Source organism: Lissotriton vulgaris, chromosome 4_2 (genome assembly GCF_964263255.1).
Source record: "Lissotriton vulgaris chromosome 4_2, aLisVul1.2, whole genome shotgun sequence".
Classification (NCBI taxonomy): Eukaryota; Metazoa; Chordata; class Amphibia; order Caudata; family Salamandridae; genus Lissotriton; species Lissotriton vulgaris.
Genome location: NC_141692.1, coordinates 10424444 through 10450648, shown reverse-complemented (window position 1 = coordinate 10450648; position 26205 = coordinate 10424444). Strand labels below are relative to the sequence as shown.

At 47.9% G+C, this 26205-nt stretch overlaps 1 protein-coding gene across 1 annotated transcript in view; it reads right to left on the bottom strand.

Moving 5' to 3' along the window:
* Positions 1–26205, bottom strand: part of LOC147718119 (E3 ubiquitin-protein ligase TRIM11-like) — a 75912-nt gene that overhangs the window by 13414 nt on the left and 36293 nt on the right. Inside the window, exon 4 of the mRNA XM_086919244.1 lies at positions 13690–13712. Coding sequence (XP_086775370.1) covers positions 13690–13712 — 23 coding nt within the window. The remainder of the gene's footprint in view (positions 1–13689; positions 13713–26205) is intronic.

Here is a 26205-nt window from a genome sequence, read left to right as displayed (position 1 = left end):
TTATTTTAGACTAGGGTACACTATAGGTCGGGGTACCCCTGAAATTGGCATGACCTCCCTTGAAAGGCCTATGTACATAATTGGGCAAGGGGATTAAAACTACCTCTAAGTTAGAGGTGGTGCAGACAGAGGCAAGAGAAGTGCAGAAAGAAGCAACAGGGGGGAGGAAAGAGGCAAGAGAGGTACAGAAACAGGCAAGAAAGGTACAGAAAGAGGGAACAGGAGTTCAGAAAGAGGTAAGAGGGAAACAGAAATGTGCAGACAGGTACAGAAAGAAGCAAGAACAGTGCAGAAAGAAGAAAGAGTGGTAGAGAAATAGGATAGAGGGGTGCAGAAAGAGGCAAAAGGGATACAGAAATATGCAAAAGAAGTGCAGAAAGAAGCACGAGCAGTGCAGAGAGAACTAACAGAGGTGCAAAATGAGGCAAGAGATGTGCAGAAAGAGGTAGGAGAGATGCACAAAGAGGCAAGAGAGGTACAGAAAGAAGCAGGAGGGGTGCAGAAAGAGGTAGGAGAGGTGCACAAAGAGGCAAGAGAGGTACAGAAAGAGGCAGGAGTGGTGCAGAAAGAAGGAAGAAAAGTGCAGAAAGAGGCAGAAGGATTGCTGAAAGAATCATCAAAGGTGTAGAAAAAGCAACTGAGGTGCCGAAAGAGGCAAGAGAGGTGTAGAAACAGGCAGGAAAGGTGAAGAAAGAGGGAAATGGGATGCAGAAAGAGCAAAGAGAGGTACAGAAAGAGGGAAGAGAGGTGCAGACAAAAGCAAGAGTGGTTCAGAAAGAAGCAAGACTGGTGCAGAAAGAAGCAAGTGAGGTGCAGAAAGAGCAGAGTTTCAGAAAGATGCAAGAGAGTTACAGAAACAAGCAAGAAAAGGGCAGAAATAGGCAAGAGAACTGCTGAAAGAAGCAACAGAGGTGTATAAAGAAGCAAGAGTAGTGGGTGTAGAAAGAGGTAGGAAAGGTGCACAAAGAGGCAAGAGAGGTACAGAAAGAGGCAGGAGTTGTACAGAAAGAGGCAAAAGAATTGCTGAAAGAGGCAACAGAGGTGTGGCAGGAAGAAACAGAGGTGCCGAAAGAGGCAAGAGAGGTGCAGAAAAAGGCAGGAAAGGTGCAGAAAGAGGGAACTGAGGTGCAGAAAGAGGGAAGAGAGGTGCAACAAAAAAGCAAGAGTCATGTAAAAAGAAGCAAGTGAGGTGAAAAAAAACGCAAGAGAGGTGCCGAAAGAGGTGCCGAAAGAGGCAACAGAGGTTCAGAAAGACGCAAGAGAGTTACAGAAACAAGCAAGAGAAGTGCCAAAAATAGGCAAGAGAACTGCTTAAAGAAGCAACAGAGGTGTATAAAGAAGCAAGAGAAGTGCATACAGAGGCAAGAGAACTGCAAAAAGAGGCAAGAGGGATGCAAAAAAAGGAAGAAGTGTGTAGAAAGAATCAACAGAGGTACAGAAAGAAAAAAGAGAAGTGCAGAAAGAAGCGAGGGAGGTGCGGAAAGAGGCAACAGAGGTGCAGAAAGAGGCAAGAGCAATGCAGATAGAACTAAGAGTGGTGCAGAAAGAAGCAACAAAGGTGCAGAATGAGGCAAGAGAGGTACAGAAACAGGTAAGAAAGGTGCAGAAAGAGGGAACAGGGGTGCAAAAAGAGGTAGGAGGGATACAGAAATTTGCAAGAGAGGTAACAAAAGAAGAAAGAGCAGTGCAAAAAGGAGCAAGAGAAGTGCAGAAAGAAGGAAGAATGGTAAAGTCAAGTCAAGTCAGGAATTTGTATAGCGCGCTACTTACCCAGAGGGTCTCAAGGCGCTTAAGGGAGAGGGTTACGCTACTGATCGAACAGCCAGGTTTTGAGTTGCTTTCTGAAGGAGAGGTGGTTCTGTGTGAGACGTAGGTGGGTGGGGAGTGAGTTCCATGTCTTGGCCGCCAAGTAGGAGAAGGATCTTCCTCCCATGGTGACTCTTCGGATGCGTGGAATCGCGGCGAGGGCTTGCTTGGACGATCGTAGTTGGCGGGTGGGGGTGTAAAAGATGTTATGTTATGTTATGTTAATTATATTTTTATAGCGCACAGCTGCCCCAGCATCGGGGCGTCCTGGCGCTTAGACAGGCACTATAACATAACACACAGTAAAAGAGAAGGGACGGCTACTCAGAGGCGGGAAACAGGAAAGTTTTAATCGCCCGCCTAAAGGTGAACAAATCATTGAGAGCTCGGATGTGCACCGGGAGCGAGTTCCACAACCATGCTGCAAGCACCCGGAAAGAACGGCCACCCATTCTACTCAATTTAAAACGGGGGCAGACTGCCAAATGAAGAGCCTCTGATCTTAATGATCTCAGAGGGATGTAAGGAGTGAGTAAATTGGCAAGTGCCGGCGGCGAGGAAAGTTTCAGAATTTTAAAGGCCAGACAATCAATCAATCAATCAATCAATCATTGCATTTATATAGCGCACTACTTACCCAGAGGGTCTCAAGGCGCTGGGGCGGGGGGGGGTCTGCTACTGCTCGAACAACCAGGTCTTGAGTTGCTTCCTGAAGGCGAGGTGGTCCTGGGTCAGGCGGAGGTGGGTCGGGAGGGAGTTCCAAGTCTTGGCGGCCAGGTAGGAGAAGGACCGTCCTCCTGTGGTGGCTCTTCGGATGCGGGGGACGGCGGCGAGGGCGTGGCTGGTCGATCGAAGCTGGCGTTTGGGAGCGTAGAAGTTGAGGCGGCTGTTGAGGTATCCTGGGCCTTGGCTGTGTAGGGCTTTGTGTGCGTGGGTGAGGAGACGGAAGGTGATTCTCTTGTTGACCGGGAGCCAATGCAGATCCCTCAGGTGTCCGGAGATGTGGCTGCGACGGGGGATGTCCAGGATGAGTCGTGCTGAGGCGTTCTGGATCTGCTGGAGTCTCTTCTGGAGTTTGGTGGTGGTTCTGGCGTAGAGGGTGTTGCCGTAGTCCAGACGGCTGGTGACGAGGGCCTGGGTGACCGTCTTCCTGGTCTCGGTGGGGACACAGCGCTTTAAACTTGATCCGCTGTCTGACCGGAAGCCAGTGTAGGGCCGAGATGGTACCTGAGACAGAACAATGTCTGGGGAGGCCCACAATGTCCCGCACCGTGGCATTTTGCACCCTTTGGAGCCTAGAGGCCTCCGCCTGGTTCACCCCTAACAACAGCGAACTTCCGTAGTCCAGCCGGGATAAAATCGATGCCTGGACCACGAGCTGCCGGGTGGGGGGATCAAAGTATTTTAAAACCGGCCTTATGCCCCGCAGGATGCCATAGCACGTGGCAGCCACCTTCTTAGTGTGGTCCGTGAAAGTAAGCGCAGGGTCCAACCAAATGCCTAGGTTTTTCACTCCGGAGGCTGGGATCGGAGTAACGCCCAGCTCTGGTGGCCACCACTGGTTTCCCCATAGCTCAGCGTGTTTCCCCAACACCAACACCTCAGTTTTGGTGGCATTCAACTGTAGGCAGTTGGTGCGAAGCCAGCTTGCTACTGCCACAAGTCCAGCACGGAATCTGGGAGCCTCCACCTCTGGGTCTCCACTAAGTGTCACCGCCAGCTGCGTGTCGTCAGCATATGAGGTCATCGTCAAACCCCACTGTTTGACGACTGCAGCTAGCGGTTTCACATAGAGGTTGAACATTGTGGGGCTCAACGAGGAGCCCTGTGGGACTCCCAGATCCAAGGGATGGATGGTGGATTGGCCTGGTGATATTGCCACTTTAAAGGTTAGATCTGACAAAAATGATCAAAACCACTGGAGAGCGATATCTGTGACTCCAGCTTCCTCTAAGCGTTGGATCAGTATGTGGTGGGACACAGTATCGAACGCAGCGCTTAGATCTAATAGCAGGAGCGCTGCTGTACGTCCGGAGTCAAGTACCTGGCGAAGATGTTCAATGATGTAAAGTAATGCCGTCTCGGTACTGTGTCCTGACCGGAAGCCATTCTGACTGGGATCCAGTATCTGATTGCAAGCCAAATGCTCAGACAGGACTGAGTTGACATGGGCTTCCGTTACTTTAGCTATCCAAGGCAATAGGGATATAGGGCGGTAATTTTTTGGCAGCAGGGGGTCAGAGTTGGCCTTTTTTAAGATTGGAGTGACTACTGCCTGTTTCCAGGCGGTGGGAACCGTTCCATTGGACAGTGACATGTTGATGAGGTTCAATATAGGAGCTCGGCACAGCGGGGAAAGTGTGTTAATAAGGGCTGGCTTCAGCGGGTCCAGAGGAGAACCTGATTTAACACTGAGGCTTAGTTTGTCAAAAGTCTCAGTGGACAAAACTGGTAGGGTAATCAAGGTCTCATACCCCAAAGAGTCAGGGTCAATTACCTCTGGGTTAGGCCGGCATGGATCAAAGCCTCGGTAAATTTTTTGCACTTTCTCCAGAAAGAAAGTGGCCAGATTCTCACAATGGGAGTCTGTGCAGATCACTTCCGAGGTAGCTCTTTTTTTCATAAGGTCCTTCAGGACCTTAAAGATCAGTTTTTGATGGATTGGTGCTAGCTAGAAATTCCTGAGCGTAGAATGCGGCCCGTGTTCTGCAGATGGCCCTGTGATAGAGCTTCAGATCGGCAAAGTACCGGTGCCGGCACTGGGATTGGTGAGCTCCTTGACAATGCTGAAGAGTTCCTTGCTGTTGTGGGCGTTGCCGTCCAGTCTATCCTTGAATGCTGATTTCTTGGTGGTGCGGATCAGCTGGTGGTGTTTGCGGGTGGCGTTCTTGAGGGCGGTCATGTTGTCTGTGGTTGGGTTTCTTCGCCAGGCTTTCTCGAGGGTGCGGGACTTCTTTTTGGAGTTCTTGAGGTCATCGTTGAACCAGGAGACTTTTTTGCTTCCTGGCTTGTTGGGATGGTTTTTCAAGGGTGCTAGTTCGTTAGCGCAGTGGGGGATCCACTGTGCGAGATTGATGGCTGCTTGATTTGGGTCCGTTGCTGTGGCGGCAGGGTTTTGGTTTAGAGATGTGGTGAGCTGATCGGTGGTAATTTTGTTCCAGCTTCTGCGGGGAACTTGTTGCGGATGGTGGTGGGTCGTGGTCTTTCTGAAGCTGAAGTGGACGCAGCTGTGGTCTGTCCAGTGCAGTTCCGTGACGTGATTGAAGGAGATGTGCTTGCTGGATGAGAAGATTGGGTCGAGCGTCTGTCTGGCGTAGTGGGTGGGGGTGTTCACTGTGAGAAGTTGGCCCGATATGCAACGTTCGCTATTCTAGCGACCGCTAGGTATCGTTCCAACGACCCTTATGGTGTTTGGTTGTAAGTCAACCTATAGACCAGCTATCCTAGTAGCGTGGATACGAGCAGTCTAAGGCTAAAGACTCGAGAGGGCGTGTTAAGCCAGCTGTTATACCACATATACCCCTTGAACACCAAGTGAAAGGACACCACACAAGTGTTATGAAAATAAACAGTTATTTATTAAGAATCACAACAGCCCTGTACTCTTTATGAGGACAGGGTACTAAGCACAAACCAAATCTCTTAGGAAAATACTTCAAGTGCACAATTAAAACAAGTGTCCTAGGACACGGAAAGTTTAGTGGTCTCGGGCGGACCCGATAAGGCAAGTCGGAAGCGAGGGACTCAGGACCCTAGAGTAAGGAGGCTATGCAGGCACCGAAATGCCGAGTTACCTAGCCACGAGGGCTGCGGCTGCACAAGTCTTACAGGCGTCGGGGTCTTCGCTGACGAGCCAGGAGCCGGAAGAAAAGGAGTTGCTGGCCGGCGACCAGTGATGAATAGTTCGTAGAGATCCAAGCCTGGATCGGAGATCGATGACACCTGAAAGCAGAGGGGACCAAGTTCGTACTACTAGCCAGTAGTCAGAGGGTACCAGGAGGGCACCGGTTGGCCGTCACCTCGACCAGGTGAGTGGGCGACGCTAGGCTCTGCAGTCTCACGGACCAGGAGGCGTTGTCGGCGACCAGGATGGAGGTGCGAGCTGTCCCACGAAGGATGATGCTGTCGGCGTCGCTGGGCCCAGGATTGGGGCAACAAGCCTTGGCAGATCTCAGGGCCACGTGGTAGGCCTAAGATGGCGTCTTGAATGGACCAGGAGGGTCCGGGGTGCTCCTCTCGGAAAAGGGGGCAAGGGCCGGTCTGGAGCAACCAGACCAGCAGCGTTGATTGTCGGATGTCGTCACAGAAGGGCACAAGCCAGCGGCTAGTGACCAGACAACGTGCTGAGCAGCGAGCAGAAGGGCCCCACGCAGATCGTGGAGATGCTGGGAGACTGCACTTCGGTGCTGGAGCGGCTCAGGGTCGGGGCTTCTCGGACCCCAGAGCACTCACCAGAGAATGGCTTCGATGGTCGTGCTGGTTAAGAAAGCGTGCAGGTTTTGATGATGGCCGGTCCCTCGAGGTCTCGTCGCACCCACCGATCACAGCTGAGCTGATGACGTGGGTAGAGGTCAGAGGTGCCAGGGAAGCCGGTTCTCGTCGAGCTGGGCCGTCGGATCCTTGAGGAAGGACTTGCAGCAAACCGCAGAGTTCTTAGATGGTGCCCGCTGATGCAGGGTGACTACTCCTTAGTCACAAGGGAGAAATCTTGAGAAGAGTCTCGAATGTCCTTTCGTAGAAAGTAGTTCTTGATTCAAAGATGATCTAATTTGGAAGGGTCCCCGCTCCGGCCTTTATTCTAAAGAAAGGGGTGGGTACATGACTAGGTCCTGCCCTAAGGGTGGGACCAGGAAGGGGGGTAGTTACACCCCTCTCCCCTGCCGGACTTTCCCCAGGCCAGGGCTGGCGCCCCTGGAACTGGTTCTGACCGGCAGATGCGTAGTGAGCACCGGGGTGCCACTCCGCAGTCACCTTCTCGCAGAAGCCCTACCTACCCAGAATACACAAACCCTGTCTGGGACGGTGCGAACACCGCCCTCGACAGGAAACCCTTTGTCCAAGCGCCCCTCGCTGGAAGGACTCCCAGCAGCAGGAGGTCAGACTCGTGTCTGTGGTGGCAGCATCCATTTGGTGGAGCTGAGGCTTTAGTTAACTTTAACCGGGGTTCACAGTTACGTACATGTCGTGTCCCTCTAGAAGGGCGGAATGCTAACCTCGCCGCCAGAATTGGTGAGAGGGCAGCATCCCGATTCGTATGACACCTTACTCGACATGCCTTGATAACGCGATACCGAAGTTACCGATGTGGTACGCGTTATCATGGAACAGCCATTGGGTCTTGATTCCGCAAGCTGCAACCGGGCTCGGCTCGGGCCAGAACCTAGTTCACACGAGCCCACGCACTCTGCCTTCAGGATTGTCAAGGCCTGCCATAGGAGTGACTGATAGGAACTCGGGTGTCCATTGTATGGTTAGATATAGGGCTACTATACCTACAGCAAAGGGTGCTTACACGACTTTGCCCCAGCTGTCATGCAGCCAGTTGTGTCAACTTTAGGAGGCCAACCAGGGGTGGCATAATACATGCTGCAGCCCCTGGCGGCCCTGGGTACACCTATGCCCTGCGTTACGGGGTCTGATAAGGTGGCCCAGTACCAATTGGTAAATGCACCTAGGGTACATGTTGTAATTTAGAAAGAGAACAGCCAGGCTGTGGGTCTGATTAGCAGGCCCACAGCCAGAGAAAGTCGTAAACCAGTGAAACAAAAGCAAAAAATCCGGGTGATCATGGGATTGCAGACCCTACTCTCCTACATTCACCAGTTGTTTGAGTCCGAGATTGGCGAGGTTATCCAGCAGGGTGGTGGTGTTGTTGTCGTTGTTATTCTCCAGGTGGAAGTTGAGGTCCCCTAGGCGGATATAGTCATCGGAGAGGAGGGCGTGTGGGCTGACAAAGTCAGCAATGTCTTCGCTGAATTGTGTGCGGGGTCCTGGGGGTCTGTAAATGAGGGTGCCTCTGAGTGTGGTCTTGGGGTCGGTGTGTATCTCGAAGGGGAGGTGTTCGGTGGCTAAGAGGGTGTCGTCGGAGTTGGTAGAGATGCGGATGGTGTTCTTGTGGACGATGGCGATTCCTCCTCCTGTTTGGTTGATGCGGTCTCTTCGAATGATCTTGTATCCGTTCGGGATGGCTATGGCGATGTCGGGTGCTGATGAGGCGTTCATCCAGGTTTCCGTGAGAAAGGCGACGTCCGGCGAAGTGGTGTCGAGTAGGTTCCATAGTTCAATGGCGTGTCTGTGGACCGAGCGGGTGTTGAGCAGGATGCACTTCAGGTAGTTGTTATTGGAGCTCTGTTTGGCGTTTGTGGTTATAGTGTGGGTCCTGATGCAGCAGAACCTGCAGGATTGGCAGGTGAAGGGTCCATGGGTACGTCCTGGGGCGGCTTGGTGGCAGTCGTGGAGGCGGCCGGTGTTGAGTGCAGTGAGGGTTGCGGCGTCGTAAGTTCGGCGGGACGGATGGCCTTTGTGGGCTCCAGGGGTTCTGGCGCTGGGCGCGGTACAGGAGCGGACGGGCGTAGACGGGCTTACCTTTGGCGCGCCATCGGCACGCATAGGGCGCGCCTGCTGCGCGTGAACGCTGCGCGTTTGCCACTCTGCCACAAGTGGAGAGTGGAGGGGGGTGGAGCGAGGGAGGAGCAGCTGGGAGGCGGGAGCGGGGTGGCGAGTGGTGAGGGGAGGAGCGGTGAAGCAGGAGGGAACGGGGGTTGGGCTGAGCAGCGGCAGGGAGCGGGGTGGAGGGGCACAGGGCACAACAAATGGAATCCAGAAACAAAACCGAAACCAGAGAGGTACAGCGGGCAGCGGTGGCGGCAGCAATCAAGGGGCACAACAATTTGAATGCAGAGAAAAAACGAAACAGGCACAACAATTTAAATACAGGGCAAAAATGAAAACAAAATACTGCACAAGACCAGATCCTTGGCGAGCTCAGGGGCACAGCAGCTCAGGGGCACACCAGAGGCACAGTGGGCAGCGGCAGCAATCAGGGGTCGGGCACGAGGCGGGTGGAGCGACCGGCTCTGACCAGTGCAGGTCGAGTCACAGTTCCCCATCTCGCGGATGCAGACCTAGGCTACTAGTGGGAGGGAGGAGCAGCTGGGAGGTGGGAGCGGGGTGGCGAGTGGGGAGGGGAGGAGCGGTGATGCAGGAGGGAACGGGGGTTGGGCTGAGCAGCGGCAGGGAGCGGGGTGGAAGGGCACAGGGCACAACAAATGGAATCCAGAAACAAAACCGAAACCAGAGAGGCACAGCGGGCAGCGGTGGCGGCAGCAATCAGGGGGCACAACAATTTAAATACAGGGCAAAAATGAAAACAAAATACTGCACAAGACCAGATCCTTGGCGAGCTCAGGGGCACAGCAGCTCAGGGGCACACCAGAGGCACAGCAGGCAGCGGTGGCGGCAGCAATCGGGGGTCGGGCACGAGGCGGGTGGAGCGACCGGCTCTGACCAGGTCAGAGGGGAGCAGAAAGAGGCACGAGGGATACACAAATATGCAAAAGAGGTACAGAAAGAAGCAAGAGCAGGACAGAGAGATCTAACAGAGGTGCAAAAAAGGGGAAAGAGGGGTGCAAAAAGAGGTAGGTGAGGTACATAAAAAGGCAAGAGAGGTACAGAATGAGGCAGGAGGGGTACGGAAAGAAGGACGAGGAGTGCAGAAAGAAGCAACCGAGGTGCTGAAAGAAGCTCAAATGCTGCAGAAAGAGGCACAAGAAGTGCAGGAAGAAGCCACAGAGGTACAGAAAGAGGCAAGAGGTGCAGAAACAAGCAGGAAAGCTACAGAAAGAGGGAACAGGGATGCAAAAAGAAGCAAGAGGAATAGGGAAAGGGGCAAGAGGGATGCAGAAACAAGCAAGAAAAGTGCAAAAAAAGACAAGAGAATTACTGAAACAAGCAGCAGACGTGTAGAAAGAAGCAAGAGAAGTGTAGAACGAGGCAATTGAGGTGCAGAAAAGGCAAAAGGGATGCAGCACGAGGTAGGAGAGGTGAACAAAGAGGCAAGAGAGGTGCAGAAAGTGGCAACACAGGTGCAGAAAGATGCAACAGAGGTGCAGAAACAAGCAAGAATAGTACAGAAAGAGGCAAGAGAATTACTGTAAAAAGTAACAGAGGTGTAGAAAGAAGCAAGATAAGTGCAGAAAGAGGCAAGTGAGGTGCAGAAAGAGGCAAGAGGGGTGCATAAAGATGTAGGAGAGGTACACAAAGAGGCTAGAAAGGTACAGAAAGAAGCAATAGCGGTGCAGAAAGAAGCAAATGAGTGGCAGAAAGAGGCAACAGAGGTGTAGAAAGATGCAAGAGAGGTGAATAAACAAGCAAGAGAAGTGCAGAAAGAGTCAAGAGATTTGATGAAAGAAGAAACAGAGGTATAGAAAGAAGCAAGAGAAGTTCAGAAAGAGGCAAGTGCAGTGCAGAAAGAGGCAAGAGAGGTGCTGAAAATGGAAAGAGAACTGGAGAAAGAGGCTAGAGGGATGCAAAAAAGGAAGAAGGGTGCAGAAAGAGGCAAGAGGGTTACAGAAAGAAGCAACAGAGTACATAAAGAAGCAAGAGAGGTACATAAAGAGGCAAAAGAAGAGCACTAAAAAGTAACATAGGTGCAGAAGGAGGCAAGAAAGTTGCAGAAATAGGCAAAAGAGGTGCAGAAAGAGGGAAGAGGGGTGCAGAAAGAGGGAAGAGGGTGCGGAAAGAGGCAAGAGAGGTGCAGAAAGAAGCAAGAGCAATGCAGAAAGAAGGAACAGAGGTGAGGAAAAATGGAAGAAGGGTGCAGAAAGAAGCAACAGAGGTGTTGAAAGAAGCAAGAGAAGTACAGAAAGAAGCAACAGAGGTGCAGAAAGAGGCACAAGACATGCAGAAAGAGGCAAGAGATGTGCAGAAACAGGCAGGAGTGGTACAGAAAGAGGGAACATGGATGCAGAAAGAGGCAGAAGAGGTGAAGAAAGAGGGAAGAAGGTTGCAGAAAGAGGTAAGAGGAGTACAGAAAGAAGCAAGTGAGGTGCAAAAAGAGGCAACAGGTAAAAAAGAGGCAAGAGAGGTGCAGAAAGTGGAAGAGATGAGCAGAAAGAGGCAAAAGAAGTGCAGAAAAAGAAAGAAAGGTGCAGAAAGAAGCAACAGAATCGCAGAAAGAGGCAAGATGCAAGAGAGGCGCAAAAAGTTGCGGCATTGGTTTGCACACCATTAGTACCAATTTAACACCCACATTTAGCAATAAGTAACAGGTGACTATTCCAGGTTTGCAAAGGGCCTTCCACCACACTGTAACACTTGTCACTGCATTTCTGGTAATGTTTGAGCCATTTGAGCTAGAAACAAATTTTTTTGTTCAAATCTGCAGATTATGCAGCAGATGATGGATTATGTGGCAAATGCTCAAAATGTATAGTTATGCAAACATTGGTGAAGCTGAACAGTCGCATAATTCCATTGGCCCTGCTCATACCTCTGACTAGGTCCAGAAGTGCTCCTAGTGCTTCCTTCTTTTTTTGTCTCATAGAGTTTATTGTTTAGCTTCTATGGAAACGAGGAAGACTAAAACTGAGGTTACCACTCCGCAACACAGACTACCATGCCACATAATTACTCTCCATAACACGTAATCCCAGTCTACATAATAGCTATACACTAAATACCACATAGTTTCTATTCACATAACTTCACAACACTTTAGGGGTGGGTAAAGCACTTCACACTGCTTCCATGGTATCCCCGACAACGATGCAACACCATCACCGACGTTGCTGCCTGCACCTTGACCTGTGCACCCTGCTTGTGGAGAAATCGGAGCACTGTCCTGCTTCACACCGTAGCCCTGGCCTCACCAATGAAGGAGAAGTGTGGCTCACTGGTTAGAGCAGGCAGACCCTGAAGCAGAGGTCAGACCCGGGACCAGGGTTCAATTCCCGACGCGGCAGGGTCTTGAGCTCAAATGTCCACGGACTCGATAATTCTCGCTTCGGTGCCTGACCTAATCATGGGTTCACACTCTGCAACTCTGGGCATTAAGCTTGCTTAATCTCCACAACGGCCCCCCACGGCGGGACGCCTGGCTTTCACCTTGGGGATGCCCGTTAGGGGCTATCTCACAGGGAAAAGCCAGGACGGGTTCCCGAGGCAAGCGCCGAGATGCCTCCGGGTAGTCGAGCGCTATATAAGAACATACAAAAAAAAAAAAAAAATGACGACACTCAAAGCTGTCTTCAACACCACTACTTGCACCGTGATTTTCAGACGTGTTATCTCCTTATCGTGACTAGATTGGTGGTTTCTGTATGGCTTAGGTGCAAACCCTTAGCCAACCAGAAAACCCATTCTTAACACACTTTCAATAAAACAGTAATTATTGTAGAAATACAACAATGTTTATTGTCACTTCAGAAAACAGGCACTTTCAGAACCTGCCTTATGCAGTCAATGATTTAATATTATCTTAAAACACTGGCAGCACAAAAGGTACACAGATGAACAGGAAAGACCAATACCACCCAAGCCTCTTAAAAGTTAGTCCTTTTACAGAATAGTCTACATGTAGAACATGAACGTGCACCATGGTAAATCAGAGCGGCATTATACATTTGAAAGAGAACTCTGTGGAATTGAAGATAATTGTAGTTTCCTCTGAGGGGCCGTCAAAACATTCTTAGTGAAAACAACATGAATACTGAGACATGATAGCAAACTGATAATTTGGATTTCTGGAATCAGAGACCAATACATTCTAAATGATACTGAGAGGGAAGATCTCATCAAAACTGCCTGAGGACTGGCCTCTCATGAACAAAGATAACATTTCTGTTAAAACAAGATAAACATGCCATGCAAAATCAGCAAATCCAAGTCTTTTAAATAGAGAGAACAAAACCATCCTTGTTCACAAAGGGTTCACAGCACTTTTGGGATGGTGTATTTAGATCATATTGGCACTTTGATTCCTTTCATCCGATACAATTGTTGTAACCTCTTGTTCTACAGTTCTGTGGGGTGACCATGGTGCTCATTTCCTTTTTGCCTACTTGACCAAACCTCTGCTGACCCTGGTATATAAAGAAGCAGATCCCAATTCCGTCACTCAGATAATGGTCTGGCTCTCATTACAGAAGCTGTAACGTTGGCTCTGTCTGCTGTCAGAGCGCAACTGCAAATGTAATATCCCTTCTGACCTCAAAGAACAGATTTCACTGAGAGAGTGAATGTGACCCCGACCTTCCTGGGGTAGTCACCAGTATCTACTGCTGCTATGACATAAAAACATGCTGAGAAATGTATTGCAGTATAAGACACCGGGTGAAATTCCCTCTGGCATTCTACTCTATGCCCTAAATATCCACGGAGGACCAGGCTCCCAAGAATAGTTTTGTTGTGGTATACTACAGGTCTTAGAGAGAATCAGTAAACAATTGTCAGATACTGAAACCCTGCACAAATTACCCTGGTGCTGTTGAAATTGGTGGCCAGACTCAAAATCCAGGCAATCTTATGCAAAAGAAACAAGATGTAATGTGTGGTCCCTGCCCTCATCCCACCTGGATGAACATTTGGAATTCCATCATTCCTGTACTCCATGGATTCTCAGAACTGGGGGGAGGGGCCACCAAAATGAATAACCATACTACTCTCTCTATTAGGTCTGGAATAGTATCAATACTGCTCTGTCCCCATGGCACAGGCCTGGCTTGATCCTGTGGGATAACTTTCCATTTTCTCCAAACTCCAGGCTCATGGGCTATCTACACAACTCTCAGAACTATATTTGAATGTTGGTGCAAATATGAGCTTGTCCAATATATGTCATCAGGTATCACGTGCTGAGACATCAGCAAAACAATTCAGACCTACCTGCTCAGGGTGCTTCTGACATCCTGCAAGACAGAGAGGAAAGGAAAGAGATCAGTTTCCATTACACAGTTCATGAGAGCTGGCATAAGGTCACGCATAATATAGGAATTCAAGATTAGTGTTTATCATTGTTTGAGGAGCCCATATATCTCTAAACCTCTTGTGTTTCAAATACCTAACACGTGGAAAAATTCAGCACAACAATTGTATCAAGATGAATTAATGGGCAATCTCTCCGTTCTTTGATATACCAGTATGGACAGGTTCCAGTAGCTTTCCATCTCCACTAAGGAGTTTATTCCACATGACCATAGGGGTGTGCAGTCTCTTTAAAGAGTTTGTTGATCTTCAGAGTTACAGTCTGGGTCAGTGGGGGACATGGTCAGAGTTGCAGGGATCCTGAATAGAAGAAAAAAACTAGTTTACTCTCTTCTGCTCGCCAGCATCACTCCCCTCCTCATCACCCAGGGCAATCATATCCTTCCCCCAGTACCTCATTTGCATGAAAGGAAATACATGGCTTGCTCATCTCTTATCTAGTGTATATAGCTTCTCTTCTTGGACTGACCATGATATGCTCTTTCTAGGGAACAACTCTCGAAGTGTCCTTCCTTCAAACACTGCTCTTTCTCGCTATGGACTTAGACAGTGCTTGAAATAGAAATATAGAAGTGCCGGTACTCCTTGTCCGAGAGTACCCCTCTGGTGCTGAGAAGAGCACGTACTCTTTCATTAAAAGCATTGAATCAGTGATGAGAAATGTTGGTACTATCCCTTCTAAATTAGAGAAGTGCAGGTACTGAGCACCTAATAGTACCTGCCCATTTAAATCAGTGGTCTTAGAAAAAGAATGAAGCTCAATTTTCTATACTCTCCACTAGTGATTGGCTCCATAGCAGCTCCCCTAGAGACCAAATCTGCTCCTTCGGCTGCCCATACCTTGTGGTTGTATGGCAAGTGAAATGTTTGGGAACTGGAGAGTTTTCTATCACCACTCTCCCCACCATGGGAGCCAGCAACATCTGATACGTTAATGTTCCCAAACATTGGTAAGTTTCAGTGATTTTGATTGCCCCTCAGGTTTCCTCTCAAGGCGTAGCTTGAATGTTGTTTCCCTTGTGTGTTGCTGGGAACTAGTCTGGTTTCATAGATAGCGCCCCCTTTGAGGTATTTCTGATCCATATGTTAATAGCTTTCAGTTCTTCACAGATCTTACTTTTAACACCTTGGCGCAAAGCGTATCCTCAGGATCTCCTTCTGACCCCCTGCCTCAAAAAGTGTGGAATACCTACGGCCAAACGACCTTCCCCTGGTTATGACAGATATGCAATCAGTCCCTAGAAGAAGGTACCGTTCCAGAGGAATGGAAGCAGGCGGTGGAGACACACCTTATTAAGAAGCCCTCTCTGGATCCGACAAATCCGGCAATATTCAGACCAATTTCTCTCCTTCCTTTCCCAATCAAAATCCTGGAAAAGGCTATAAGCAGGAGATTATCCTGCTTTTTGGAGGAAAATCATTTGCTGGACAAGGACCAGTTTGGGTTCCGGCCCGGCCACGGGATGGAGTCAGCATTGACCACCATGATGGATAATTTGCGTATGCGGGCCGACAACAGGAATTCCACTGTTTTAGTGCTTCTCGATATGTTAGCCGCATTCGACACAGTGAGCCACTCAATCTTGTTAGAGAGACTGGAAAAAATTGCTGTGAAGGGACGGGCCTTGCAATGGCTGCGGTCTTATCTGACAGGGAGACAGCAGATGGTAACCTTGGCACTGTTCGCATCCTGTAAATCTCCTATAGTCTATGGGGTACCACAGGGCTCTGGTATTAGCCCCATTTTCTTTAATATTCTACTGCAGCCTCTGTTTCCCATTATTAAATTGTTTGTGGTTGACTTGGTCAACTATGTGGACAATACGAAACTGGCGTTCTCCATGGAAGGGAAACATGCAGTCTCCATGGATACGTTTATTTATTATTTATTTATTATTACACTTATTAAGCGCACAGCTACCCGGAGGTTTCCCGGCGCTAGAGCAAACTGATCAGTGATAGGAGGGAGGGACATTAGTTGTTGAAAAGCCAGGTCTTTATTCCCTTACGGAATTTCAAAAAGCACGATTCCGTGCGCAAGGACTGAGGAAGAGAATTCCATAAGGATGGGGCCAACAGAGCGAATGAGCGGCCACCCATTTTAGCTCTGTTGATGCGTGGAATTTGAAATTTCCAAGAGTGCATGCGATAGACTGCAAGACGACTACGGTGGAACTCCCTGCAGTTCAATGGAGGGGAAACTGAGGTGCTGTACTGCTCCTCAGCGAAGATGCTCACACATATACCGGTGGAGTTTAGGCTTACCCCCGAGGAGGACCCGCTGGCCCCTGACAGCACGATTCATAATTTGGCGGTCCTGATAGATTAGACTCTCCAAATGGAATCACAGGCAAACAAGACTGCCACCGTGTGTTTTGGTCTGATGCCTATGTTGCGTCGGATACTTCCAATTCTACCTAAGGACTCGCGTTCCCATGTAGTAAGAAGCACTGTGTTGAGCAGACTGGATTACTGTAATTCCTTGTACTTGGTCGCCCCTCAGTACATCTTTCAGGGGCTGCAGAGAGTCCAGTCTGCATCAGACACAGGTAGTTCCAATTTCAGTTTGGAAGCATGCCGTTTGATTTAATGGCGCCCTTCCCCACAGTTTGGAGGCGGTCAGAATGGGACCATTGTCAATTGCAGGAGCTTCTTGGCCTGTTTTAGATGGTCATACTCCGCACCCTAATGTGGCATGTTGTACAGCTGCAGAATTAAGAAGCCTTGATGCCTCTGCGGTGTCAGTGATAAGGAGTCTAGTTCATTAAATTTCCTGCAACTTCCCGGGTGGGGCCCGGGTGGTGCGGCGCTTCCAGTTGGGCCAAACGGGCTGAAGCTTAGTCCCGTTATGGTTAATGTGGTTATAGGCAAGCGTCCCCAGGATAAGGACGAAATGCCTTTCTGGTTTGCCGAGAAAATTGACCAACTGAAGGCAGTATCCCTGAATACCACTCCTGCGGAGAAACACAGGATCCTTACTATTATTTTGCGGAAAGACTTAGTGCCAGACATAGAGGACTGTACCACTTGGAGTGTGATTTTTGTGGCAGTCTTTACAAGGTGCTTTGGCACCCCATCAATGGCTGTCCTGCCCTACGTGATCAAGCGCATTCAAGATGAACACGGACCGGAGGCGGCTGTTGAGTTGGGAATGCGACTCATGGGAGCATTTGACATGGTTCACAATCTCGTCTTTGCTAATGTCAAGGGAGATGTGGTGAGTTTCCAGATGTCTAATGCTTTGCGCGATATTCCCGATGCTGAGAAACCCTGTCCGTTACAGAGGATTATTACCGAGGCTTATAAGACCATTGGCCGTAATAGTTTAGGTGTTAAGCCTTTTGCTAAGAAACAAACACAGCAGCAAACTCAGCAGGCATCGTCTGATAAAGATGACTGCCAAAAAGTTCTGAAACAAAATAATAAAAAACAGGGGAAACAGCAACAGAAACAGTTGTCCCGTCCTGCTTCACCTGCACCTGTTTCTACTGAGCATACTTATGAGTTGCGCGACCGCACTACAATTAAGTCACCTGATAGATTTTAGGTTCCTGAACAACGTTCTCCTCGCTTTTTGCAGTAAACATCGGTCTCGCCCACCGGTGGAGGAGGCGGCGGCATCGGACAAGGTGCCCAACAGAGCCATAACTAGCGTTGTAAGGCTGACGGAAAAGGCAAGCAGGACGACTCACCATGTCAAAGGCCTCAGTTTCAAAAGAAGAAAGTTGCAGATTTAACAGCAAGATATGCCACAGATAGTGAGAATGCAGCTTCGGAATCTGACATAGGCACTGACGCTGTTGGACAGTGCGGCGGAGATTACCATAGTGCGAGAGGCGCTGCGTCCACTACTGAAGGTGACAGCGACTGACACCTTTGTTGTAGGAGAGACAGCAGACACTAGAGTGGCGCCCCCCGACAGGCTTTTTGAAATTGACCTTTTAATTGAAGGCGACATACAGCGTACTGTAAAAGGTTTTTTGGGGGAAAATCTGACTACGACTTATGACATTTTACTGGCGGAGGCCGACTGGCCCCCACCTTTTGTCTTGGCCGCTCCACAAGAGGAGGCAATCCTCCCCAGTTTCGCGCACACGGTACCGAAGGAGAAGGCTCTGAATTTGCAGAAGATTGGGCTAAGGCGCTTGCGCCGGCTTTGTACCGTACTCATTGTGGCTAGGATAAATTCTTCCCCAGACATGAGATTCCCTTACGATCTATGCCACAGGCTCAACCCCAATACCCCATGCGACGTGAAGTGAGGGCTCCCGTGGCAGAAATCCTTGAACAATTGGAATATCAAGGTGTAATTGAAACGTGTGTGTCTCCGATAAATAACCCTCTTTTTACTATGACTAAGCCGGACAGTTCATACCGGTTGGTATTGGATTACCACCACTTAAATTCTCATTGTCGTAAGTGTGCGGTCCAAAATACTCACAGTTACGCTCTTGTGGATAGTCTCATGCACAAAAGGTTTAAAACCATACTTGACATATCTATTAGTAGTCAATGGACAGCTTTTACCAGTGGTGGTAAACAACGCCAATTTCGTCATTTGGCGATGGACTAGAAGAACAGTCCTGGCGTCTTTGCCACCCGCATTCTCTCTCTCTTGTATAGACTCGACCCAGATGCATGTTCGTATATGGATGACATCTATCTCACAGACAACACAATATGGCCGCATCTGTGTCGCATTGACCACATAATTTGTCCGTTTGTGGACTTCATTTCCAAATTCAACTTTGCAAAATCACACATTTCCTGGGCTATGAGCTCAGCAATGAAGGTCGAGGTTTGGCTCCTCACTTTCTGGAAAAGTGCGCACAGCTGCATGCTCCCACAGCACTGAAAAAAATACAATCTTTACTGGGCTTTTTGAATTTCGGGCATACCTGTAGTCCTGATTGTGCCCAGCGTATCAAGCCTCTTTAAGCCTTGATACTACCTACTTTCTCCAAATCGTGCTGGCTGCCTGAACATTCAGCTATCTTGCAATCTTTGCAGGCTGATCTTCTAGAATCTAAATTCTTATTGACTCGTGATAACCACAACAACCTGGTGATAAGAATCGTGCCAGGGGCGTTGGGTTACATTTACCTCACTTTAAATGAGGGCGACACAGTCCCTATCGCTTACAAGTCACACATTTAATATGGATAATTTTTGGGAAAAGCGTTATGAAGGTTAAATGTAAGCTACTCAAAACAGGGCTTATCTCCATGGGGAGGGAGCCCTAACTGTCCAGAGGTTAACAATTCCCTTCCCTGGAGGGCTCCATGGCTCCTGTGAGGTCGATACCCAAAATATATTCATTGTTATTGATTAGTAGCAGGGAGTGGGAAATATAACCTTTGTTTAACTTTTAGCAAACTTCTCATCACTTGTAGTGCGTCTCCATCTGAGCATAGGCACCAGACCAGAAGAATCTATTTATTACTAGAGTTTGTTTCTTCTTTACCACTTGATGGCCAGTGTATAATGGTTCTGGGCTAGTATCCTGGCAGTCTCCTAAAAGTGATTTGCTACCAATACTGATATTTTGTTTTTTCCATCCTAAAAGAAACAGTCCATTAGATCAATGGACAATTCTCCCTTTGTGACCTCCTATCCACAGAGCATACTGAAGAGTCTCATTGTTCTGTTTTTCAAGTCAGAGGGATATTTGGTTCTTCTGTATCCAATCAGCAGAACAAATGATAACATTGTGTCATGATAAACCTGCTCTAGACATCCTGGTGTAAGAAAGGCATAAGATATTTGATACTTGTGTTCAGAACACGTGATTTCATCAAATTACAGAAGGGTTCTTAGAACCATTAGCCGCGCCAACACATCCATGGGCCATAAAATCAGAACACCTTAATGTGGAATTGTCAGAATCTCAAATATACCCTGTGCTTTGGTAACTGTTTGCTATTTCTCCAAAGCTGCACACTTAGTTTCCAAACTCACATTGTCCACTGCTGAGAAATATATTCTTGGTCGGGGTACTGCCTTTCAGTGCATTCTCCACACATGTAAAGCATCAGTCCAGACAGCATCTTCCAAATGGATTTTAGTTGAAAACATTGCTGAACCATTTGTTTAAGCGGCAATTCCAACTTTTTCCATAGACAGAGTTCTTTTTCCAGGTATTAAAGAAATCAAGTTAGTGTTTTTTGAACGGGATAATTAATGTTATCTTCGTATTAAGTACAACAAAGCTACTTTCTGGCATAATCTTTTCCATGAACTTGAAAATAAGATTATATTATGGAAATCTTAGTTAGAAGTTGGCATTCATATCTGTCAAAGTAATATTCTGGGATCATTCTTAGAGCTGCGAAATAGAAATTCAATAAGTTGCTGTGAATATTATAGAAGTGGGGGGCTATGTGATATCATTGTTCTAACTTTTTTCATGTTTAGCTGCTTTCTGATATTGAATTGTGTTGATTTTATTTTTAAATAAGCGAGGCCTGAATCTGTTCTGACGACTCACGTTTGGCGAGTCCGACCAACTGATTACGATTCTCCCGATCACCGTTCAGAAAGTCTCTTATTAACTTCAATAGGAATCTGTGATCTGACCGACAACACAGACTCCCCTTGAAAAAAGGGGTGGTTGCAGAAAATCTTGCACGCTATGGTGGGCACCCCATGGTGCCTGTCACACTGTGTATGGTTCTACAAGGGGGTCCCTTGGGTACTCCCATGGCTCACAACCGGAATTCTCAGGATGAAGGGGGGCCTGCTAGGGGCACACAATGTCAGTGACGAGTGAAAGGCTGCCCACATCCAACATTGTAATATGTCTGTCGGAAATGCAGTCCGTAGAGATGTATGATTCGGCTTCAACAAACCTGGGGGCATATTACTAACAAGTAGCGATTTTTATCGCTAAACAGGCTTAGCAGCGATTTTTTTATCGCTGCCTATCGCTGGATATGTTAGCAGAGAAAACAGGCTATTAGCAATGTTTTTCTCCATTATGCTAAAATATCCAGTGATAGCTGCGAAATGCGTGAATATCGCTGATAATACAGCAATATTCTGTAGTTCTGTAGTTTGAGGGTCTGTGGTTTGGTGTTCCAAACCCGTTCAATAAAGGTCGTCGGGAATAGATGATTTTGGTATCAGCGAACCGCAAATGATGAGTGCGGTGTGTACGAGTGTTTTCATCATAATCGATCAATGAGAACACTACGTATTCAGGGATTTCGTTTGAACCCTCGGGTTCCATTTTGTGTACGGCAGCCATTTTGTGTGGTTGCCCTCACATAGGCCGATGACTACGGCCAAGCGAGCCCTTGGGACACGTACACCTTAGCTGACTTCTGTGTGACCTGGCCGAACTGATTTCCTCGCCCGAAGCTGACCTCGCTGAGCTAGTTCCTTGTTGAGCAGCTGGTCAGATAAAGATCAAAGAGCAGGACATGCCGAGGTTTACAGTACACTGCACCCACCTTTCTATCTTGTTTCCAATCTGTTTCTGCTCCTTCTTTTACGACATAATCGCTGATTTGGGTTGAGGTTTTATGATGGGTTTGTCCGGCCTGATTGAACAGGTTATTGGAATGTGTTTAGTCATTTCTTGTGGGCTGGACAATGGAAAATGGGATTGTCGTCATGTGCTACTTCTGAAATGTCATTTTCTCATTGGTCAGTTTATATGCTAGTCTGGAATGTTGCCTAAGGCTTGATTTTTGGCATAAAAGACCATGCTCCGCTCATTGAATTTGTGCAGTCTCTTGCGAACCACCCGTGTTGTGCTTCGTAGATCTCTGTTCCTGGTTGCAACCAATAAACTTGGTCTTTGACGTCAGCAAGAAGTGTCCTGTGTCTCTGTTTGCCAATACAGGGGAACTCGAAGGCATTGAGCGTTTTCCCTGTCGCCGCTGGGCTCTAAAAACCCAGTCCTTCAGTTGGCGTCCAACGTCGGCGACTTCAGCGGTACCCATCCAAGCCCGAAGATCGTGAGGAGCTTCGTGTGAAAATTCTGGAGGAAGGCCAGCCACTTTATCGACCCCTGTATGTCGTCGTGGTCCGAAAGTCTTTGCTGCGAGGTTCCCCGCTTTCCGAAGGCTACGAAGGACTGCTGCCCTGACTGTCGCCCTGTCTTGGAGCCAATTAGACGATTTGTAAAGCGAGACGATTGACAGGCCTTCTGGTGAAGCCATCGACATTTCAGTTAAGTATGAGTGGAGCGTCTCCTAGTCCTTAGTTTGTTTTGGTATCCTTCGAGGATCGCTTTGATTTGGTACCTGCAGGCCCCAAAGCCAAGGGACTCGTGTTTTCACGAGACTATCGTTTTAGATTTTCCCTTGAAGTTTGAAGCTCGATTAGTGAGCGAAGATGCCTAGTCATAGCAGATTTGGTACTTGGTTTTGTTTCGGTTGTATAAGGGATTCCCGATTGGAGGACTCGTGTCCGGTTCCTCCGATTGGAACTCCTACATATGATCTTTATGTGAAGAATGGTGTGTGTACCATTGGTTATAATGACATCTGGGTGAAATATACGAAGAAAGACGGTGTCCTACAGTGGCCCCGTTATGGTAGCTTTGAAACAGAAATTCTAGATAATCTTGAAGTGAAACTGTTCAAGAAGAAAGCCCGGCCAGCAATGTTTGACTCTTTCCGCATATGGCGCAAAGAAGCCAAACAGAAAGAAATTAAATTAGCGAAGAAGAATAAACGAGAACGAGGTCTGTCGATGGTGCAAGCTGCTATAGCGTTTAGGGATAATGAGGAGGACCAAGAGAGCGAACAGATGTTTAGGGTCAGGAAGTTAGCGGTAGATAAGTACTACCCAGTTTTGCCGCTTAAAGAGCAGGAAGAAAAGAAAGAACTTGCGAAAGACCCTTTAATGTCGCATCTATTGAGTTCGCAACCCCCTTATGCACGAAATGCTACGGCGTTATTGCCGCCGCTTGTAGTTGTGCAACACCCGGTTGCTTTGCCACCTGCGATTCCTCCACAGCCAGCTCTTCCATTGGCTACTATTCCTTTGGTGCAGCCTCCTCAGGGGCCGCCAACTTTGCCTCCTCCTTCGTCTACCACTCCTACGTCTATCTATAATACTTCTTCTGTTCCGACTTTGGATTCTTCTACTATCGTTCCGTCTTCTCTTATTCTTTCACCTTCTCCTTCTGCCAGACAGAGAATGACTGCTGCAGTTTCTGATTTCTTTTCTCCTTTGTTGAGTCAGTTGGGTATGTCTCCTGTTACTGAGCGTAGACAATCACGTAGTCAGTTGCTGATGAACATACGGTTTTGGATCATATGGCACGTAAATGGGGTACGTGCGCTACACAGTATGATCTTGAGGGCGTTATGGATGTTTTCCTTCAATGGGAAGCACCAAAGCAACAGTAAGTCTTTGAGACAATGTGTGTGTTCCTCCATGAACAATGGATTGAAGAAGTAGGTAAAGCTCCTAATGAGCTGTATCGTATACGTTCCGAATTTGCGAAAGGGACCGTTGTGGGTCCTCATGATGTTGGGAGAGCAGTTGCGACTTTATTGTTGTTTCGTAGCGACACTCCGTCTCAGCGACTGTTTGAGCCTGATTCGTCGGTTACGAGAGCGGCGCGTCAATATCCGATGCGTGAGGTTCCCCCAGTTTGGAGACCTGCTGAACCCAATGATGCTCCACCTGTTGTTGCACACTTGCAGCGTGTTTGGGTACATGTTCCTTGGAAGCGTGTTGAAGTTTTAGCTATCAAGCAGTCTTTACCTGATCCACGCAAAAATCCGGCGGGATACTATAAAGAGCTGACTCAGACTGTGGGTTCGTGTATCATGAATCTGGCAGATATAGACATGTTGTTTGGGAATGTTGTTCCACAACCTATTTGGGGTAAGATTCGTCATACGGATCATGCACATGAATTAGGTGATACATGGGCACACCATAGAGATGCTGACAATAGACAAGTAGGGGGCGCTAAGCCCGAAGATTTGATTACTGAACTCCCTGGTAGGATTATTACCTATATGAAGACTTTGATGCCTGAAGTGCGTGTAAATTGGGACAAGTTGCCTGCGTGCAAGCAGAAGAAAGATGAAACGGTGTCTGACTTTTTCACGTGGTTTGAGGAGACATTTGTAGATCATAGTGGTCAGGACATGGCTACTGGGGGTGGCCAGAGATTGTTCATGGACAAATTCGTACATAATTTGCTTCCTGAGTTGTGTAATAAGTTGAAAGATTCTGAGAGTGCTTGGGCTGTTTCCACGTCGGCGCAGATATTAGCTACAGCCCAGTACTATGAAAATAGACATAAAGATGACGTAGAGAAAGCGGATAAGAAGACTAAGGAATTGAAGACTAAAGATCTTCTACAACAAGCTTATCCACCCCGTACTAATAATCAACGCGATTATCAGCAGAATCAGCAATATTCGAGAAACTCGCAAAGGAATGAGTCTTCTCAACAACATTTTCCGTATGGGCCTAATCAGTGTGCCTATTGAAAAGAAGAGGGCCATTTCAAGAGTAGTTATCCGGTTTTGTTACAGCGCGCAAATGGGTTGGGTGCGAGAGGACGAGGTGCTCAACAAGCGCCTAGAGGTAGAGGTCATGGACAGAATGTGCGTTCTTTGCTTCCACAGAACTCAATGAATAGTTTTGATCAGCAACAGGGTTCATCTGGTAGGACAGCTCAGTACTATACGGACGATTACTATGTTGAAGGTGAGGAAGTGGATGGTAATGATTGTTAGGACAGCCATGGACAAAGAGAGGGAGTTGTTGCAGTTCCAGTAGATCAGAGTGGACCATATGTTGAAGTGATTGCATCAGGTGTGTCAGAGCCTTTTCTGTTGGATACTGGTGCTGCAAAGAGTTCTATTATGCACTCTAAACTCCTTGGTGCACCTTTGTCTGGCTTGAAGAATGTTTCGGTAGGTTTTTCTGGCGCCCCGGTTACGAACCTGACTTCTACTCCGTTGTCTCTTTCTGTTGGCCCTTGTGAATTTGAAGCACCCCTCATTTTGACTACAGGTTGTGGAGAGAACTTGTTGGGATTGGATTTGTTGAAGAGATTGTTTGCCACGCTATATTGTTCTCCATCAGGAGTACACCTTACATTGGGTAAGAGAGTGATCTCTCCGATGTACTTGTCTAAGGATAGACTTCCACCTGAAATGTCTTCTCTCCCTGATTCTCTGTGGGCTACTGGTCCTAATGATGTTGGTCTCCTATAGATTCCGCCATATGTTGTGACACTGAAATCAAATGCTAGGTTACCACGCATTCCGCAATATTGTATTTCTAGTGATGGCGAAAGAGCACTTTTGGCGATCATCTATGACCTAATTGAGAAAGATGTGATTGAAGAAACGAGAGGTAATGTGTGCAATAGTCCGGTTTTGCCTGTTCTGAAAAGAACTGATTCTTCACAGCCTCCTGTGCATAGATTTGTGATCGATCTCCGCGAAGTGAACAAGATTGTTGTTCCGCAATTTCCTGTTGTGCCTGATATTACTGCTTTGTTGACTTTGATCCTGGCTACAGCCGCATGGTTTTCGGTGATTGACTTGAAGAATGCTTTCTTCAGCATCCCGATGGCCGTGGAGAGTAGAAATATCTTTGGATTCTCTTTAGGAGGATGAAGTTTCTGCTTTAAACGCGCTCCCCAAGGCTGTTGCGAGAGTCCATCGATCTATAGTCAGGCTTTGAAGACGCAACTTGATTTACTGGTTTTACCAGATGGTGCAGTTCTTGTCCAGTACGTTGACGATTTGTTAGTTGCTGCTGACAATGAAGAGATTTGTAGAAAGGCTACTTTGTTGCTGTTGTGCCACTTGTCCGATTTTCATCACAGGGTTTCTCTCTCAAAGTTGCAATATTGTCGACAAGAGGTAACCTACTTAGGTCATCTCTTATCGAAGGAGGGAAGAAAACTGACCCCAGAAAGAATTCAAGCTATTTTTCAAATGCGTGTGCCTACAATACAGAGAGAAGTACGTGCTTTCCTAGGTATTACGTCGTATTGTAGACAGTGGATCCCTAATTTTTCATTGCTTGCGAAGTCCCTGATAGCCCTTCCTGTTAAGGATACTCCAAATCCTATTCCCTGGACTGACGAATGTCAGAAGAGCTTTTCAGAATTACGCGATGCGTTGTGTTCGGCTCCTGTGTTGGGTACCCCCGACTACAGTAAGCCTTTCACATTATATGTCCATGAGAGAGAGGGATGTGCTTTGTCAGTTTTGACTCAACAATTTGGCGTTAAGCAACGTACTTGTGCTTATTTTTCTGCGACTTTAGAACCGGTAGCTAGAGCGTTGCCGAGTTGTTTAAGAGCTTACAGCAGCAGCGGCTGTTTCGATTCGACAGTCTGCTGGTTTAGTGATGGACAATACGCTGATTGTAATGGTTCCACATGCAGTGGATACCTTGTTGAACCGTACCAAGACACAGCAC